The sequence below is a fragment of the Rhineura floridana genome, chromosome 1, assembly GCF_030035675.1.
Source record: "Rhineura floridana isolate rRhiFlo1 chromosome 1, rRhiFlo1.hap2, whole genome shotgun sequence".
Classification (NCBI taxonomy): Eukaryota; Metazoa; Chordata; class Lepidosauria; order Squamata; family Rhineuridae; genus Rhineura; species Rhineura floridana.
The window spans coordinates 285635481-285655278 of NC_084480.1; the positions used below are offsets into that span (position 1 = coordinate 285635481).

Here is a 19798-nt window from a genome sequence, read left to right on the forward strand (position 1 = left end):
GTTTTAGAGTAGGATCTGACAGAAAAGAACTGCAGGAAGGTAATAAAAGTGAAATATTTTCAAAAAAATGTATTAATATTGTGAGCAAATAGAAGAGCAAAAGTATAATTGACAGCATTACAAAATTAGGCATTTAAGTTCTGGTTGCTTACTTTAGTTTAATCTTGCAGCAGAATTGATTTTACAGGATCAAAAAGAATAATTCAAGTTCTTCATATCCTTTGTTTTTTGTTTTTCCTTGGTAGGATGCTGATGACCTGGAAAGACATGCTGGAGAAGAATTTCCAGAAGATACCTCAAAAGTTCAACAAGAGGAGATAGCTTTCTCTTTAAAAACCATCAGCACTAGTGAACAAGCTGAGGTATAGATAGCCAAATATTAGGGATCCATTCAGTACTTATACTGAAAGCACCCAAAAATATTTTTGAGGCCCAAAAGGCGGAGCATAACTTAATTTTATAAACAGAAAGGTTTTTATTCCCTTTTTCTGGGCCCTTCTACACATGAGCTCCTTACAGATCAATCTGCACCTCAGTATGCCATGAGCACGGTGCAGTGTACAGCAGAAAGATGTCTGTAGAGCAGATAGATATAAATAATTAAAGCCAGCATTCGCACAGTCTTCCCATACTTTCTGGATGAATGACAAAAGGTTCTTCAAACTAATAGGAAAAAAATGCTTCCCAGATACTATTTTTTAATGTGAGCAAAATGTATCTGCTAATGCAGGAGTGGGAAACTACATCTGATCAGTGGGTCAGATCATTATCTCCTCCATAAGCCAAGTTTGACAGGTGCATGGGGCTGCCCACCTGTCAATCACCTGTTGTCACAATGGCAGTAGGTGACCCGTTTTTGTCTGCATGGTTTGAAATCAAACCATGCGGGCAAAGGCACAGCCGACAAAGTAGCAACAATCACCTTATTTACAGAGCGGCATGCACAAGGCTTTACAAGACCCGATGATCTGCTGATAGTTGGGCTTTATGAAGCCCAATGCATAGCGCTCCACAGGACCCAACCATCAGCTGATCATGGGGGTTTGCAAAGCCCCATGCATAGCAGGTGCCACTTACGTGTGGTGTTTGCAGATCTGAAATGAACCAAGTCTCTACCTGTCCTACACCTGTCGTCATATATGAAGTCGGGCGTAGAGCAGTTGGGAAATGGCTGGGCAAACCAAATATGGAAGCCTGGCAGGCATAATTAATTAGGCCCACAAAGTGCTATGGTACGTCAAAGTCTAAATTTTATCAAATTCCAGGAGTGAGATCCAACATCAGGCCATCTGGCGCAATGGGATTTCCCCTTCCTTTCCTCACCCTGAAGCCCCCTCCTCCAAATTTGCTCCAGAGGATTCCCTGGTTGAAGAAGAGGAAGGGGAAGCCCGTTTTGCACAAGCAGAAGTCCATTGCACAAGCAAGACACCACAATTGGATAGAGCCTATGGTGGTGAGAAAATGGAGTGAAAGACGTTTTTCTCCATCTCTCATACTAGAACCTAGAATCATCCAATAAAGCTGAATGGTGGAAGATTATCAGACAAAAGGAAATACTTCATGCCACACATAAACTGTGGAATTTGCTATCGCAAGATGTGATGATGGCTATCAACTTAAAGCTTAAGACAACTTGAAAAAGAAATTAAACAAATTCACAGAGAATGGGTTGTTTTCTGGTGACTGTTAATCATGATGAGTATATATTATTTCCAGGATCAGAGGCAGCATGCTTCTGAATGCCAGTTAGTTGGAAACAACCACAGGAGAGGCCTGTCGCTTTCATATCCTGCATGAGCTTCCCAGAAGCACCTGGCTGGCCCCTGTGGAAAACATAATGTTGACACTAGCAACCTTGTCCAACCTTTGGGTTCCCAGATGTTGCTAGACTGCAACTCCCATCAGCCCCAGCCAGCATGGCCAATGGTCAAGAATTATGGGAACTGTAGTCCAGCAACATCTGTGGCCCGAAGGTTGGATAAGGCTGCACTAGATAGACTTTGATCCAGCTCTTATATTTCATAAGGATAAGGCAACTTTGTCATTCTGCCTTAAAGAATATCCTTGCATATGAAATTATTATTATAAGTCTCTGACATCTAAAATGGTAAAAATTATTACTTCAGTGACAACACTGTCTGAATAGCAGCCTGGTTATCCAGCTTCTTAAATTTTTTCTGGCCATAATCCTAGGAAATTTATACCAGTTACACGGTTAATTTGATAGTTTTACACTGTTGTATTCTGATGCATTTGGAATTTTTTTTTAATGAAACTGTTTTGAAGCAGTTGGGTATAGGTTTCTCACTTTCCTGTTTTGTAACTATCTGACTTCCATTGAGTCAAATGAAACATAAAAAATGCACTCAGATATTTCAGCATGCTCTAATAAACAATGAAATGTTGCCAAAAAATCTGTATTCTGATCTGCAGTTTTTATTTTAGCCTGAGGAGCTGCCCTCATCTGCTGTGTCTACTGAGCCATCTGTAACTGTATCAGAGAGTGAATCTGACAAGATACCTTCCCAAGTGCCACAGATGCTACCTGAGACAGAAGTTCCCATTACTAATGTTAAGCAAAACAGTGTGCCTCCGCCACAGAGTAAGTAATTCTATTCCATGTGCCACCTAGTCCTAGTGGGAAGCATATCCTATTTTCATTCAACAAACTGATGGCTGTATCATAACAACCAAGCAAATCTTTTTGCAGATAATGAAAAAAGTAATAGTTATGAACTATATATAGTTCATAACTATATATATAACTTATAGTTATGAACCTGAATGTTCGACATTCGTAAGTTCCATTTGAAATCAGTGGGATTTGCATTCGCTGTGAAAAGGTGCTGCTTACACATTTGTGTGTTTGAGTTCTCAGGAGGCTGGGATTTGAGGCTTATTGTCTTTGATTATTTTCATGAACCAATATTTCACAAACTGAAATTAGCATGTTATATAGCATGCAACATAGCATGCAACATTGTACCTGCAGTGAATGGAAGTTGACTCCCTGTCTAAAATCCCTTTACCAATCAGTGTAGACAGTACTGAGCTACTTGGACCAATGGTCTGAGCCAGTATAAGGCAGCTTCTTATATTCCTATCCATGTAGGAAAATAACGTGTTCAGTGTTGCCACATCAAAAAACATACTGAGGAAGTTCTCAGAAATGTTCCCTTAGTGGAATTTCTAATTTTTGTGTTTCCTTATCTGAGTAACTCAATAGAATGGAATGTATGAATGAACTATACGTAAATATAATTTACAATAAATATTCTTTTCCCCCCCTAAACTCTTAGCCAAGTCTGAAGAGAGCTGGGAGTCGCCCAAACAAATTAAAAAGAAGAAAAAGGCCAGAAGGGAAACGTGAATTTTCTGAGATGGACGTGTGTTGCAGAAACACTTGTCGTGAAGATTATGCTGTTTATGCAATAATTTGTGAACCTGTACAGAATTTTATATAAATTTCAACAGATTTTTTTAAAAACAAACTGCTTTGAACACAAAACCATCTTTAAGAACAAGAACTGAAGGAAAATAAGTTAGTGACATAATTTAACAGGAAATATGACAATACTGGAAGATACATTGAAGAGTCTGTATTTCAACATACATTGAAGAGTCTGTATTTCAACATATGGGGAAAGAATTTTTTTTTAAAAAAACTTGTCTTTACAATTGTGCCCTGTTTACAACAGATTATTTCTGTTTTATGTCCATTGAAGAAAAAGGAGTGGTCTTAAAATTCAGTAAATCATCTTTAGTGTCACTTTGAGTGGTGTCCATTCTGAATTTGTTTAGCGCCTAAATCAGAAACTCTGGTTAAAAAAATCTGCCATATTTTCTAATACTTAATGGAATGTGCTAATTATACAGTTAATCATAAGTTCAGAGAGGCTGGAGTCATGTAAGCATTTACTCTTGAATAGTTCCCCCTGACTTGAATGGTAGTATTTCAAAGTAAGTATGAGAATTATTATTAAAACCATTAAGTAAAATTGTTTCTATAGCATAAGAAATGTGGTTTAGAATGAAAACTGTTATGAATTAAGAAACTGAGAAATTTGGTCAAAACTTGAGTGTGGTTCATGAAGTTACTTCTGATTAGTCTTCTATTTCAATTATTCAAATAATATATTTTTAGGAACAGATGGTATGCTCAAAATCATTCTCATGTTTTATTCCATTTAAAGGTAATAGGTTAGTTGTTGACCATAAACTTTTATTCTCATTAATTTTGAAGTTGTGTTTCATTTCTCTTCCACTACCCACTTTTCTTTTTTTGATTAAATATCTTTTTTAAAAAAGCTTCCATGAACTCTTCAAAGATGTGGTGGAGACTAAAAGAGGGAAATAATGGCTTCAGACAGCTTTAATTGATCTTGAGACCACCTGTATCAGGAAGTGCTTTTTTATTGCCTTAACCTATGTAGAATCTGCATCTAGAGTTCTTAAATGGGATTAGTGTGTTTTGTATTTTTTAAAAAATCATGCAAATACAGCAATTGTAAAACCAACTTTCCTGTTGGAATTATTGACTAAAATGGGAGTTGAGCTGCATCATTTTCAGGCATTGTGTAATTGCATCACATCAAGCAGGCAGGAATCTATCTATGAATAGTGCATGCTCAGCCATGTACACTGTATATAGCCTTTACAAATTGATTGTGTGTGTTTTAAAGGACCATAATTAACATAACTGGTGAACATCTATTAAAGAAAAGCAATGGTTATTTGATGTGATTGGCTTATGTTTTTCATGTGGCAGAGAAATTGTAACAGTTGTAACCAATGGTACTTACTCTCCCATAATGTCTCATTGTATACATCAGAAAATTTGGTAAAATTTAGCTTGCAATGCAAGAACAATTAAAGCAACCAACTGGATTTAGTTTTGTTGAAGACAAGCCTTATTAATTAATAATGTTCCTAATAAATGAATACTAATGTGCACAGGTATTAACTCCTGTTTCAGGAACATGGCAGATGTTTACATGTTCAGATGTTTTGTTTAATTCAGTGACATTTCTAAATCAATTTTGTTAAAATAAATTTAGCAAATTCATAACATTGTGTTATTTATGGGAAGGAAGAAGACAAGATGTTCATGAAAATATTTATCACTGAAATAGTTTTCAACTGTGATTTTTAAAAGGATGTTGAACATGTGGAATTGTGTATGCTGTAAATTCTTTTCATTCTTCCTATACATCTACAGTTTGTGCAACCGATTTCATCCATTTACAGTATTAAAAAAAAGTTACATCCCCTCTCCACACTCAATAAGATACAAATTTATGTAAAAGATAGGGAAATGGTAACCATTATTCAGGACAGACATAAAACAAAATGGTCAATGTCTGCTTCTGTTGATGGAACTAATTAATTGTCCATACATTACACAGCACCATTAAACCATATTTGTTAATGCACAAGAGTTCTCCACCATATCACTCCTATAAGGAGAATTTTTGGATAGGGAGGATTTATATTCACATCTGCTTGCAGGTCAAATATAATGTCAGACGTGTTAATGTTTTTTGACACTGAAGCTGTTTATGTGAGCGTTTCACAAATCATATTGTGGTCCTGGTACTAAATGATTGTTGTTATATGCCTTCAAGTTGATTACGATTTGATTATGATTGATTAAGTCGATATGGCTACCCTATGAATTGAAGGTATTCTCTTGCATCATAAAAGTGGTCAAAGTGAGCCACTCAGTTTAAGTCTAGACCTGCTGGTTCAGTTTCATGGTGTCATTGCAAAGGTGTGCCCTTTGTGCTCAATCATCTGTGAGCAATTGCTCTACAAATTGTCTAGGAGTTACTGGATTGTCTCTTTGGTGTTTTAAGAAATGTTGCTTTCAAACTCTGTTCTAGGTATTTCTGGATTTTTGGAAACAGGATAGTACAGAATGTGGGATAATCTTGTAAAAATTTAAAGTTTTGGGCTTAGGTGTGTATTATTCTGCATACGGTTGTAACCTAATATGCCCTGTTCACATCCACTGAAACAGTTTTTAAAGGTAAAATACTAATGAGTTTACGAATATGAAAATATTTTTAATATTCCACAAAATTAAATATACACTACAAATATTAGGAAATGCCCTCCTACATTCTTCTTATAGGCCAAATGCCAATTAAAAATGAGTGTGCCTTAAATGAATCGGCCAGACAAGTTTCAACATAAAGTTCTCTTCAGTTATAATCTTAACACAAAAATACAAATAAATAATAGTGGCTAGAATCTCAGATGGGAAGAAAAATATTTTTAGAAACAGTGTGTTGTACGATCTTACCACTCACACATAAGCTTCAGCATAAAATTTTCACAACTGGAGCAGATACAAAATTTGTCCAAATGCAAGATACTTTAATCCTGCACAGGAAATGAAAAATTATTAGAATTATTTTAAAAATTCACCAAGATACAAAGCCAATCTTATCCAAGGCCAGATAATATTTACCCTTTTCACTTCTAGTTCCAGTGCAAACATGCAAATGAGGATGTTTATTTTCACAAATCATTAAGAAGCTACGGCTAAAATTATTTACCTATTGTAAAAGTAAGTATCTGCTGATCTGTGCATCTTCTGGAGCAGTGCATTAAGTTTTTGAAAAGTGTATGTATGACTTGCATCAAGAAAACGTAAATATTTACAGACTGGGAGCTTTCTACATTGCCCAATTGGCAATGATGATTTTATTTCAAAGTTGTATTTATGCTGAATGTAAAGCAAGAATAAAAACAAATTCCACATTTACACACATTGGTTGACCGCAACTTTCATGGCCAACTGCATCCAGATACCTTTTTATAGGGCAAACACAAGTGAACCACCTAATATTCTCATTAGTAAATGCATGGAATGTTTTCAAGGAGCAATGTGGGTTTTGAACAACTTTTGAAATTGTATGTACAACTTTACAAAAAAATGTATGTAATTGGGTAGGCACTGCATGCTTTAATCGTCATTGGCTTTTTGTTTGGGTTTTTCTTGGAGAAAGTGTATAGAATTCATACATGTTTGTTACAAAGCTGGCTCAAGGTAGATGAAAACTATTTTTGATTTTAAAAAAAATTACAGTAGATAGACATTTAACTATTTGCTAAAGAATGTATACATTAAAATTAATTTTCAAAACTTTACAGAAATACCTTTCTAGTGTTGCTGCTTGCAGTTTTGGTAACACTTATATCTCTGCTCTTTCAATTGAATATACAGCTTATTGCACAGTCCTGATCATGTCTACTCAGAAGCAAGTTCTATTGAATTCAGTGCAGCTTACTCCCAGGTAAGTGGAACAAGGACTGCAACCTTAGTTCAATAGTCTTCACTCTTTCAGGCCTCAGGCTAAACACCAACTTGCATCATAGGATCTGTGTTAATTTATTATGTTTGACTGTCTTTGTTCTCCTTTGTTTAAAACAAAAGCTTAAACAATAATAGGGAGAAATGGCAGATGTGACTGTTGATCCAGCCCATTTGATGTTGGGCATCATCCCAGCTCTGTGGAAGATTTCATCATTATCTGCTTAAGCATTTGGACTATGGAACCCAGAAGCTTGCTGACTGCCGTCAGTGTGACTACTCCTCACCCATCCCCGGTTTTCTCCATATATATATCAGTAGCAAAAAAACAAAGTAATTGTGGGCAGGGCCAGATAATATTTAAATCCTTTGCCCTTTCTCAAACTTTTAGAAGTCAGTATCTCAAATTACTAGCCCTTTGCACAGCTGGAGGAAGCATTTTAAGTCCCTAAAGACCAGCACAGAATTCTTGTAGTGCCATGCTTGAAAAAGATTTTATTTCCATGTGACAGAACAATGTAGGAGTAGCGTGGATTGTACTCCATGAGGTAGTTGGCTAATATTAAATTTGCCTGACTTGATTTGGAGAAATGGTGTGCCGCACCAATCTCTTTCCCCCTCAGTCCTAGGCCTCATCTACAGTATGTGTTGTTGTTGTTTTAATTGAAGCACATGACTGAACATAGGTACTGTGATTTTTAATTAACACATGATCATCTTATTCTCGGGAGAGAGACATAAGAAAAAGAAAAGAACCACTAGGAGACTCTTGGGGCCTGGTGACCATTTTATTTCAGGACTTGCGTGTGTACTGTTGTACTAAACAAGTAGAAGCGGTGTCTTGAAAAGCTAACACTCCTCAACCTGTTTTAAGTTATATTTTCTCATTTTAAGCAATACTCCCCTTTCCACTATGTTGCAAATTTCTGATTTTGCTAGTCGCAGGAAAGGGCAATGAAACTCTACCCCGTACTGCTAGAAAGCTTATTCAGTCATGCTTCTGTGGGTTTGAAGGGTGGTGGTGGATGTTAAGTAGGTATTGGTCACTCTCACTTTCAAGCACACCTTTGCATCTTCCAGTGTTTAGAAATTTTATCTCAATGAAAACTGTGATTCTCATGCACTGATGTCTATGCCCAGTTTCCTATTCCTGGCCTTTTTCTATGCCACGGTGGGATTGTACCATCCATGTGTAGCCTTGAATCTCAAATGAAGTCATTTTGAAGCTACTCTGATGAGGAGCCTTATGGTGGCTTCAGCATGATTCAGCCCACATCTCCACTGTCCATTTTGCTTCTACCTTGGGTCCAGTCAAAGGAACACCCAGAATCCTGCTCTGTTTTTCAGACACAGCAAAACAAAAAATGCCATTGATTAGGCGGTTTACTTCAGTGGAGGAATCCAGTTTGACATCTAATCAATCTTTGGTACAGCTGTCCGTAGAAATTATATTTACATTAGTGGCTCTGTCCCAGACAAATTCATTAAATGAGGGATGGAGAACCTTTTTTGACCCCACCCTGTGGGCCAACTTTAACAGGTGGCTGGGGCAACCCCAATGTCAAGCACATGACCTTGTAACTGTCATGTCATATAATTTCCACCTGTCAGTTGGCCCACAGAGTGGGAGCAAAAAAGGTTCCCCACCGCTGGTCTAATGAGTTAGTGTGTGGGGTTTAGACCTGGCTAAGCCTCCCCCCCCCCGCCTTCACCTTTTAGATCGGCTTATCAGGAATGTTCCTCCATGGCTTGCCTGAGCTGCTCCCTGCTGCCTCTTCACTCCTCCACTGCTGTGCTATAGTTTGCAGTGCTACCTGTCAGCGTGACAGATTCAGGGCGTACATGTTTATTTATACAAAGATAGGTCACTGTAGAGCAGCATTTGTCAACGCCTCCCATTGCAGTCCAACAGCATCTAGAGGGCATCAGGTTGGCAAAGGCTGCTTTAGAATTCTACTTCTAAAGTTATCAAGAACCATTAAACTCCAGCTTTTGCTGCAAGTGTGGCAGCCTGCGTCTAAAAAGGGAGGTTCTGTTTTCATCTGGAGAGAAAAGGAGAAAGTGCAATCAAGCTGAGTTTGCAATACCACCTACTAAATCCATTGATTTCTACACTGCAAATTTTTGCCATCCTATCATTTGGAAATTTAAAGTTAAAAGACCATCCTCCTGGAAATGTTGAGTCAAGATACAATCACCTAAAATGTTGGGCCTTCCTTCTCCCCTTCCCACAATACCTAATCAGGAAGTTTCAGTGATTTGAAGCTCCCACCAGAAAAGCCTAAAAGACGCTCTTCTCAACAGCAGAATGAAGATGCATTTTTAGAAGCCAGTTCTGAACTGATTTAGGACAAAACTCTTCCTGGCAGGCACCATTTAAAAACTTTTAACATCCAGTAGCTGTCAGGAAGAATCATAACTGGGTATTTTGGGGCAGTTTACTTTCCAACTCACATTTAAGTCATTTTCTCACACCAGGCGGATAGCTAGAATTTGTAGCCTTTGTCTTTATTTTAATTTTGAAGCCCAACCTGAGCATAAATTGTGATTTTTTCACCTTAGCAACTAGGAATCTTTTTTATCCCAAAGAGATCGCCCATCCCGTCTACCACTTTCTGTTGCTGAAGAGGTACTTCCTCTTACTCTCTAGCAAGTTCATCTGCTGGCCAAGCCCTCACTTTCTCTCCACTTCCCCACATATCTTAAGATAAGAGCCTATCAATGAGGCCCATGGTCCATCTCATCTAGCATCCTGTGCCCAACCCAATCTTCAGCTTTCAAAATCGTAGTTTTTCTATGTTTCCACACATGCTCTAAAAACCGATAGCTTGTGTGGTTAGCTTTCACTCCTCAAATGTATTAGTGTACTCTTTATGAAGGTCTAAGTTAGGTGTGGGGAATCTTTGGCCCTCCAGATGTTGCTGAGCTACAACTCAAATCAGCCCCAGCAAGCATGGCCAATGACCAGGAATGATGGGAGTTGTAGTTCAGCAACATCTGGAGGGCCAAAGGTTCCCCACAAATCAGTTAACTACTTTTCATGTATTTTTGAAATGTGTGCTAATTTCCTTTTGGTACATTACTTTTAACTTTTTTTGGGCCTTAACCCTTGGGGTACCAAATTCTGAAGTGTGTTCAGGTCTCGAGGTCAAGAGTGTTAGGGTTGCATGTGAGAATTGCAGGCTTGCATGTAAACTCCACAGTCCATAACAAAAGAAGGAAAAAGTAGTTAAAATCTGCAATCTAGGTTGGGCAGTGATAACATTTAAGCTATCAAGATCAAGAGAGAGATCATAGAAGCTTAAGAATCTTGTATGTACAATATTGTGGGGATTTTCTGATGGTTCTCCAAACTCTAACTTCTGGTACTATATCACTCTTGCCCTCTAGTGCTGCTTGTGTTCCTTGAATTTCTCCTCTGTGTTCTTTCTCTGCACTTAGCTCTGTGCCACCTTTGGAAGACTCCTCAGCAGCCTATATGCATGGCTAAGGCTATCCATGGCTATGCTCTTCCTCCATTGTTAGAGGCAGTATGCTTCTGAATACCAGTTGCTGGAAACTGCAGGAGGGGAGAGCACTGTGGTGCTCAGGTCCTGCTTGCGGGTTTCCCATGGGCTAAACCCCTGGACTAGATGGCCATTGGCATGATCCAGCAGTAGAGATGTAAAATTTCCAGAAAGTTTGAAGCCATAGAAAAAACTGGGTTTTTCCATTTTTCCACCAAAAAAAAGGAAATTTTCAGAAAAATTGAAAAAAAGCAATATTAGCACTTTTTACAGATTTAAAGTCACTCTGTTACTTCAGGAACATAAAATGTGATTGTGTACAAGTTGGTTTGGCATAAAATCACATTTGGTATATTAAAAGTACATTTTATTCAAACAATTATTACAAATTGAATTTACTTTTTAAAATTTTTACTTTTTTTTGTAACAAATAGATCTACAAGATCCTGAACTGTAAGGAACACCTGAACTATAAGGAACCTCTTTTGTTTTGCCAGTTTATGAGGAGCAGGCAAAAAACAATTTTTAAAAAAGCAAAAGAAACTATCAACATTAATAACAAAGAAAATTATTTGTGTCCCCTCTAATTCTCCACAGTGTCAAGCAGACATAAAGCATCCACTCCCATAAAAAGAACTGAGAAAAGGGGTGTGTGTGTGATATTCTTGCTTATATTGTAAATATGGTAAGTGCTGGTTATATAGAAGATATATGGTAAGTGGAGTGAAAGAGGAGGGGGAGTACATGAGCAGTAGAATGCTGAATGATTGGCTGAGCGTTTGAATGGCTGGGAGTATAAATGGAAGAATGACAGTTGAATCTGTCTGGAGGTTTGGTGGAGGTTTGGTGGCGAATTGAGGTGGTAGCTGTGAGGTGTTTGGAGGTTGTTGTTGAGAGTGAGTCAGAGTTCTGAGGCAATTAGTAAGAAGTCAAGTACATAACAGAATATAGATGAAACCATACGCTTGTGAAACATTTCTTAAGTAATCTTCTTGTTTCTAATTCTTAATAAATATTTCTTGGTTAAACAAAAGCCTGATTCCTTCAGCTGGGAAACACAAACCAGGGTGGATAGCAAGTAACCAAGGCTGAACAGTTGTATCAAATGGTGGCAGCGGCGGAGGAAAGGATATTGTATCCAGTACCACAGAGAAACCGAGGGCTGTAAGCTTCAGTGCAAGAGGCTGCAGGGGGGTTTGGGAATTACCTATACCCATAGACACAAGGTATCGAGATAGCCTGGCAGAGACTAAGGCACAGTCTAAAGGTTATAAGAGATACAGAGTGTTGGGTAGTAAGGCCTAGCAGGGGGGTCTGAGATCTGTGCTAGTGCGGTGAAAGGTAAAAATAAACCTGACGTTCCTGTCTGCTGGTAGCCACAAGTGAGAGCTTCACAGGTGGTGCTGGGGAAGGACGTTACAGGGGGGACCAAGATTCAGTGAAACATTTTATTCATGCTAAAATGAAACATTCCATAATCCATTTTTCTTCATTTTTTTCAAGTTTTCTAATTTTGGGGGGGAAAACCCAAAAACAGCTTCGGGGGGAAAGGGGGAAAACTGGGTTTTTTCCTGAATTTTCATGGGTTTTTTCCAGGCCTTCACATCTCTATCCAGCAGACTGTTACATTCTTATACATGTTTTCATCTGCCCTTCCAGCAATGAATCCAATCCTTGAAGCACTGATAATACCAATATTTCAGATACAGAGATTTAGCTTTTGACAGTGATGTCTGTTTACAAATAATCTAAGGCTGCAAACTTACACAGTACAAACTTTCCTGGTAGTAAGCTCCAGTTTACTTAATGGGGCTAAGTTTTGCATAGACATACATAGAGATGTGATGCAAGTCTCCTGAGAGAGATCACATTAAAGCAATGCCCATGTTTCAAGTGGACTTTGAAATGTTGCCAAATAGCGTTCTATTTCAGTAGAATTAAAACAGGATTTATGGAGCTGTGTGCAATAGATCTTAAAACATCTAATTTTTCATCTCTCATTTTATTTCTGCCATTAATCTTCCACTATGAAAGGTCCTTGAATAGCTCCTAGGAGGTGAATAGGCTATTGGTGGAGGAAAGCCAAGAGCTTCCTCTGTTTCTGTAATCAGAGAAACAGCATTAGCTAGGCCAATCCAAGCAATCTCTTAAGGAGAAGCTAAATGAATTCTTTGGGTCTGTCTTCACAGTGGAAGATATAGGGCAGATCCCTGAACCTGAACTAACATTTGCAGGAAGGGATTCTGAGGAACTGAAACAAATAGTGGTAACGAGAGAGGAAGTTCTAGACTTAATGGACAATATAAAAACTGACAAATCACCAGGCCCGGATGGCATCCACCCGAGAGTTCTCAAAGAACTCAAAGGTGAAATTGCTGATCTGCTAACTAAAATATGCAACTTGTCCCTCAGGTCCTCCTCCGTGCCTGAGGACTGGAAAGTGGCAAATGTAACGCCAATCTTCAAAAAGGGATCCAGGGGGGATCCCAGAAATTACAGGCCAGTTAGCTTAACTTCTGTTCCTGGAAAACTGGTAGAAAGTATTATTAAAGCTAGATTAACTAAGCACATAGAAGAACAAGCCTTGCTGAAGCAGAGCCAGCATGGCTTCTGCAAGGGAAAGTCCTGTCTCAGTAACCTATTAGAATTCTTTGAGAGTGTCAACGAGCATATAGAGAGAGGTGATCCAGTGGACATAGTGTACTTAGACTTTCAAAAAGCGTTTGACAAGGAACCTCACCAAAGACTTCTGAGGAAGCTTAGCAGTCATGGAATAAGAGGAGAGGTCCTCTTGTGGATAAGAAATTGGTTAAGAAGCAGAAAGCAGAGAGTAGGAATAAACGGACAGTTTTCCCAATGGAGGGCTGTAGAAAGTGGAGTCCCTCAAGGATCAGTATTGGGACCTGTTCTTTTCAACTTGTTCATTAATGACCTAGAATTAGGAGTGAGCAGTCAAGTGGCCAAGTTTGCTGACGACACTAAATTGTTCAGGGTTGTTAAAACAAAAAGGGATTGTGAAGAGCTCCAAAAAGACCTCTCCAAACTGAGTGAATGGGCGGGAAAATGGCAGATGCAATTCAATATAAACAAGTGTAAAATTATGCATATTGGAGCAAAAAATCTTCATTTCACATACCCGCTCATGGGGTCTGAACTGGCAGTGACCGACCAGGAGAGAGACCTCGGGGTTGTAGTGGACAGCACGATGAAAATGTCGACCCAGTGTGCGGCAGCTGTGAAAAAGGCAAATTCCATGCTAGGGATAATTAGGAAAGGTATTGAAAATAAAACAGCCGATATCATAATGCCGTTGTATAAATCTATGGTGCGGCCGCATTTGGAATACTGTGTACAGTTCTGGTTGCCTCATCTCAAAAAGGATATTATAGAGTTGGAAAAGGTTCAGAAGAGGGCAACCAGAATGATCAAGGGGATGGAGCGACTCCCTTAAGAGGAAAGGTTGCAGCATTTGGGGCTTTTTAGTTTAGAGAAAAGGCGGGTCAGAGGAGACATGATAGAAGTGTATAAAATTATGCATGGCATTGAGAAAGTGGATAGAGAAAAGTTCTTCTCCCTCTCATAATACTAGAACTCGTGGACATTCAAAGAAGCTGAATGTTGGAAGATTCAGGACAGACAAAAGGAAGTACTTCTTTACTCAGCGCATAGTTAAACTATGGAATTTGCTCCCACAAGATGCAGTAATGGCCACCAGCTTGGATGGCTTTAAAAGAAGATTAGACAAATTCATGGAGGACAGGGCTATCAATGGCTACTAGCCGTGATGCCTGTGCTCTGCCACCCTAGTCAGAGGCAGCATGCTTCTGAAAACCAGTTGCCGGAAGCCTCAGGAGGGGAGAGTGTTCTTGCACTCGGGTCCTGCTTGCGGGCTTGCCCCAGGCACCTGGTTGGCCACTGTGAGAACAGGATGCTGGACTAGATGGGCCACTGGCCTGATCCAGCAGGCTCTTCTTATGTTCTTAAGGAGGAACAAAAAAAGAATCCATGATGCTCCAAAATAATTAAAAGACTTCAGTCTTCTCTTGTTTGAGAATAGGAAGCTCCACTGTCTGTCTTTGGCCTTGTGCTCGTTTCAACTTCCTGATGGCACAGAGAGGATACAAAAGGTTAAAAATCTTCAGCACTGCTTAGAAATTTTAATATAAAGGCAGCTTTAGAAATGAGTATTTTGTTTTTATGCTGGGACTCTTAAGAGAAGTGAAATGACATAAGAGAATGAATAAGAGATCTGATCACTCGGGATTAAAATATAACCCAGGAAGCTGCATACTTAGGCAGACCACTGGTCCATCTAGCTCAGTATTTTCTACACTGACTAGCAGAGACTCTTCGGGGTTTCAGAAAGGGTCTTTTCTAGCCCTACCTAGATATGCTGGAGATTGAACCTGGAACTTTCTGCATGAACAGCAGATACTTTACCACTGAGCTACAGACCTTCCCCATAACCCACTACGTTACAAAAACTGCAGTCCTTTGTGCACTTACACGGCAATAAATTCCATGGGACTGTTGGGTACTTGCGTTATGCCAAGAGCTATAAATGTTGGATTTCTTATTGCTTGATCCATTAAAGTGGATTTTGACATGAGCACCAAAGTAGAGTTGTTTGTTTTTTTTTTTTTTCAATAATTTTTATTCAGATTTTCATAAAACATACAAGACAAAATCATAAAACATTCAAAGACAAAAAACAAAATCAAAAATAGTTAAACAAAAAGAAAAAAAGAAAAAAAAAACAAAAATAAAAAATAAAGAGTAAAATATTGACTTCCCATTTGTCAAAGATCAAATCAGTTATAAGTCTATAATATATAACAATCCTGTCTCTTAAGTCATATTATAAAATCACTTTCCTCCAGTAGTTATCTTACTTAATCATCAAATCTCATAAACATTACTTTATTCTTTCCACAAAAAGTCAAAGAGAGGTTTCAATTCTTTAAGAAATATATCTATCAAATTTTTTTTTCCAGATAAGCATATCGATTAATCCATCTCATTACTAATTATGATAATCTTATTGTCATAACCATAGTCAAAATAAACATTTCAATTAATCCATCACATCAGAATCTGTTAGGTTCAATAATTTCAGTAGCCATTGTTCTATTATCTCTATTAGTTCCATTTTCCATCTTCCATCTTCAGTAGTCTTGTTAAGTCCAGTAATTTCAATATCCAATCAGTAGAGTTGTTTGTGACAGGTAGAGGCTAGCACAGACATCCTGGCTCCACCTATGTTAAACCAAAATTCCAGACCTTGGCATCTCCAGAGGAAAAGGCTTCACACTTACAAGATATGCCATCCTGGTGGATCTATAGCCCTTTTGAAGTACAAGATACATTCCCCCAACAACAGGATCTTCACATTAAGTACTTTGCCATAAGATTTCTTAAGAACCAGATTTTTACATGACATAACTGATAATAGATGGCTGGTATAGCACAGTGGGGGGGAGAGCCTGGCTGGGAGTCCAGAGTCTGTGAGTTCAAATCCCCGCTCATGTCTCCTGGGTGTCATGGGCCAGCTAAAGATCACCCCCACAGGGAGTGGCTCGGGTTACATGCCCTGCCACCTGTGCAGCTGCATAGTCCCAAGGAGCCCAGTTGCCCCCCAGCTGGCAGTTGCAGACAAGGAAGGGGCTGGATTGTGCAGCTGTGGCAAGCTGAGCAGACCCTAACCAGCTGGGGAGGACTAGCCTCAGAGAGGGGTAATCATAAACCCCCTCTGAATACTGCTTACCATGAAATCCCTATTCATAGGGTTGCCATAAATTGGGATTGACTTGAAGGCAGTCCATGTCAACTGATAGTAGACGGTAGTGACAGGATTTCTACACTGAGCATCCTGTAAACAGGAAGATTAACTTAACATAGGGGTCTAACACCTGGTGCAACCAGGACCCCAGCCCTTGCATTGCAAAGTGCATTCCAGGATGTTCTTTGTTCTCCACTGGCCACATAGGCACCTCTCCCAAATTATGAGAGTAAAAAGGTAAGTAGGATCAGGATTACCTGAAGTCAGGGGCATCTTTTGGGCCTCCACAAATTCCTCCCTGCTTCACACTGCAACACAGCTCAAGACAACAGGATCAAGGAAGGGCGAGAACTCTCCTGTCTAGCTCTTGGTTGCTAGCTGTGGGTGGAACTTGGTTCCTGGACTTAATATGAAGCCTCATTCCTGACTGAGTCCCAACAGGAGGAGAGGTATTACTCTAACACTTTTATTTCTCTATTTTTCCTTCTCTTGGGTGTATGTCTGCAATCTTTGATGTAACACAGTCTCATATAACCGCCGCAGGTTTGTCAGCTGAATGAATGCATTTAGCTAAATGTTGCTCACAATTTCACTGTAAATTGACACCACATATTTCCTGTTTCTCCTTTGAATAAAATTTACCTTTATATTTTGTATGCTTTCTTGTTGGGTTGTGTATACATGTATATGCAAAGTGTGATTTCAACTCCAGTAAAAGTTCCTGTTAGTTGTAAGTATGTTTTGGGTCATTTACAGTTTACACACATCTGTGGGATTCACACATATATGTGTTGATGATGTGTGTTTTTACACTTACTTCTAAGTAAACATACATAGGCCTTCCATTAACCCCAGTTTATGGGTTGCAACCAGTGGAGGTGTAGTGTGGGAACAGGGCAGAGCTATTCCAACACTGCTTTTAGAACAGCAAGTGATTATGTTATCTGCCAGTAATAAAGGTAATAATGAGGGTTTTTAAAGTTTACTATTTTTGATGATTCACGCAAATTCAGAAGGCATGGAGACAGAGGAAATTTGTACAAGACAGCCTTCCCCAACCTTGACTACAGCTCCCATTAGCCCCAGCCTGCATGATGGTGCCGATGGGAACTTTATTCCAAAATATCTGGAGGGCACCAGGTTGGGGAAAGCTGGTGAAGGAGAACACTTGTTCTGCGCTAATCAATCAGTACTAGCAAGCAACTAAAAGACAATGCTGCAGGAATCAAGGGTGGAGCTTGATACCCTTTCCATCTGCAACCTTCTTGCAATCAATCAGTTCTGACATTTCAAAGTACTATCTTGGACTGCATGGGTCTAAATTCTGGGGGTGTGCAACTGCTCCCTGCTGGGGCAAAATAACAAGGCGAATTTGGAGTGTAATAAAACTCAGGTTAAAAATAACAACAAAATCATCTTGCGTTCCATAGCTTCCATCAGACAATGTCTATGCTAGATAAACTTCTGGCCCCATTCTGTGCGTACTTAGAAGTAAGTCCTACTTTTGTTAGTGGAGATCATGTTTATATGTAATGGTGCACAGGATTGCAGCTGAGGAGGGTGTGTGTGAGTATAGGCTTTTGGGATGAGCTACTGCACTTCAAAATTAAGCATGACATCATTGGTTGCAATGGTAGAAGACATTTACTATAGGACTTCTGTTGTGTGAGAATTTGGCTACAAACATTATCACCTCCAGTTAACATTTCACTGTCTAAATATATTAATTTCTATAGCATATTTTAGTCTCCAAAGCTTCATCTTTGCAATCACCCTAGGAGATTAGATTAGCCTGGTTTAAGGGGAAATCTAAAGTCTACTGTCCATCACAACAACTCTATGGACTAACTGTCCCATTTTACAAATGCAGAACTATGTTGCCCTAGGAGTTCTGTGATGGAAGTAAAAGATAGCAGCTTAACTCTGTGCCGGGCACAGAAATGTCTCATGGCATGGCTGGAGTGATTGTTAAAACAATAGCAAGTTTGTTCTCTCTAATACAGCCTTCCCAACCGTTAGGTCACCAGATGTTGTTGGACTCCAACCCCTACAGTCCCAGCCAGAATGGCCAATTGTCAGGAATGATGGGAATTGTAGTCTTACAACATCTGGAGACCCAAAGGTTGGGAAAGGCTGCTAATGGATGGAATTCCATGGAGAAAAACAGTGACATATAAACAATGAGCCCACTAGCCCAATGATGTAATCAAATGTGCTGGAATTCCCTGTCACTGCAGATGAGGGCTGTGAGATCAGGATAAGAACTGTACCAAAAACTTCTGTGGCAGTGACTTATTTGGCTCTGCCAAATGCATGAAAATGAGGTACCGAGAGATGAAAGGTGTAGAGAACTGTGTTTTGCATTTGCCTTATCAGTAAGTTACATACCCAAAGGCCTGGGAGACTATTTCCTACAACAGGCCACCACAACATGATGCCTTCCAGCTGCTGGTGGACTTCAACTCCCTTTATCTCTGAGCATTAGTCATGCTGACCAAGGCTGATGGGAGTTGTAGTCTAAACATTTGGAGGGCACCAATTTGGACAAGACTGCCCTACACATTGCCCTAGAAGCATGTCCATCCCTAATGCTTCAGTTTTTGTAAGGGCATTGCCCTTATGCCATATGCTGATAAAGTGGGGATTAGCACCCCCACACATGTGTCAGACTACCCTTGATGGCTCATCTCCATGACTGGAACAACTGCCCTCTTTAACATGCCCCAACATTTTCTCAAGCTCAAAGCTACACTTTGAAGAAGCATGTCTAGCTGCAAGAACATAAGAAAAGCCCATTGGATCAGGACAAACATCCATCTAGTCCAGCACCCTGTTCTCAAAGTGGCCTATGGGAAGACCGAAAGCAGGGCCTGCGCAGGCCAACACTCTCCCCATTTGTGCAACCTGCATTCAAGTATATGGCCAGTGGAGGTCCAGCTGTATTCAGATTATTGGTCTGGAAATGACAGAGGAAATGCCGGAGAGTGAAAGTACCCATAGGTTGATTTAATTATGTATATAAGGTAGTTAACCCTACCTTTTTTAATTTCAAAACTTTTAATTTAAAAAAAAAATTCACAAGGTGCTATCTACCAAAACACACAAACACACAAACAAACAAAAACTGGTGCTAGGCCCAATGCTGCCTGCCCTACTGCTGGGGTGAAAGATTTGAAGTAGCCCAAAACTTAGTTT

General features: G+C 39.4%; 1 protein-coding gene across 1 annotated transcript in view; it reads left to right on the top strand.

Annotated features, from left to right (window-relative positions):
- The window catches only part of MTDH (metadherin), a 57966-nt gene extending 53075 nt beyond the window's left edge, over positions 1 to 4891 (top strand). Inside the window, exons 11-13 of the mRNA XM_061603582.1 lie at positions 246 to 362; positions 2446 to 2602; positions 3300 to 4891. Of these exons, the coding sequence (XP_061459566.1) occupies positions 246 to 362; positions 2446 to 2602; positions 3300 to 3370 (345 nt within the window). The 3' untranslated portion in view covers positions 3371 to 4891. The remainder of the gene's footprint in view (positions 1 to 245; positions 363 to 2445; positions 2603 to 3299) is intronic.
- Positions 4892 to 19798: the final 14907 nt, after the last annotated feature.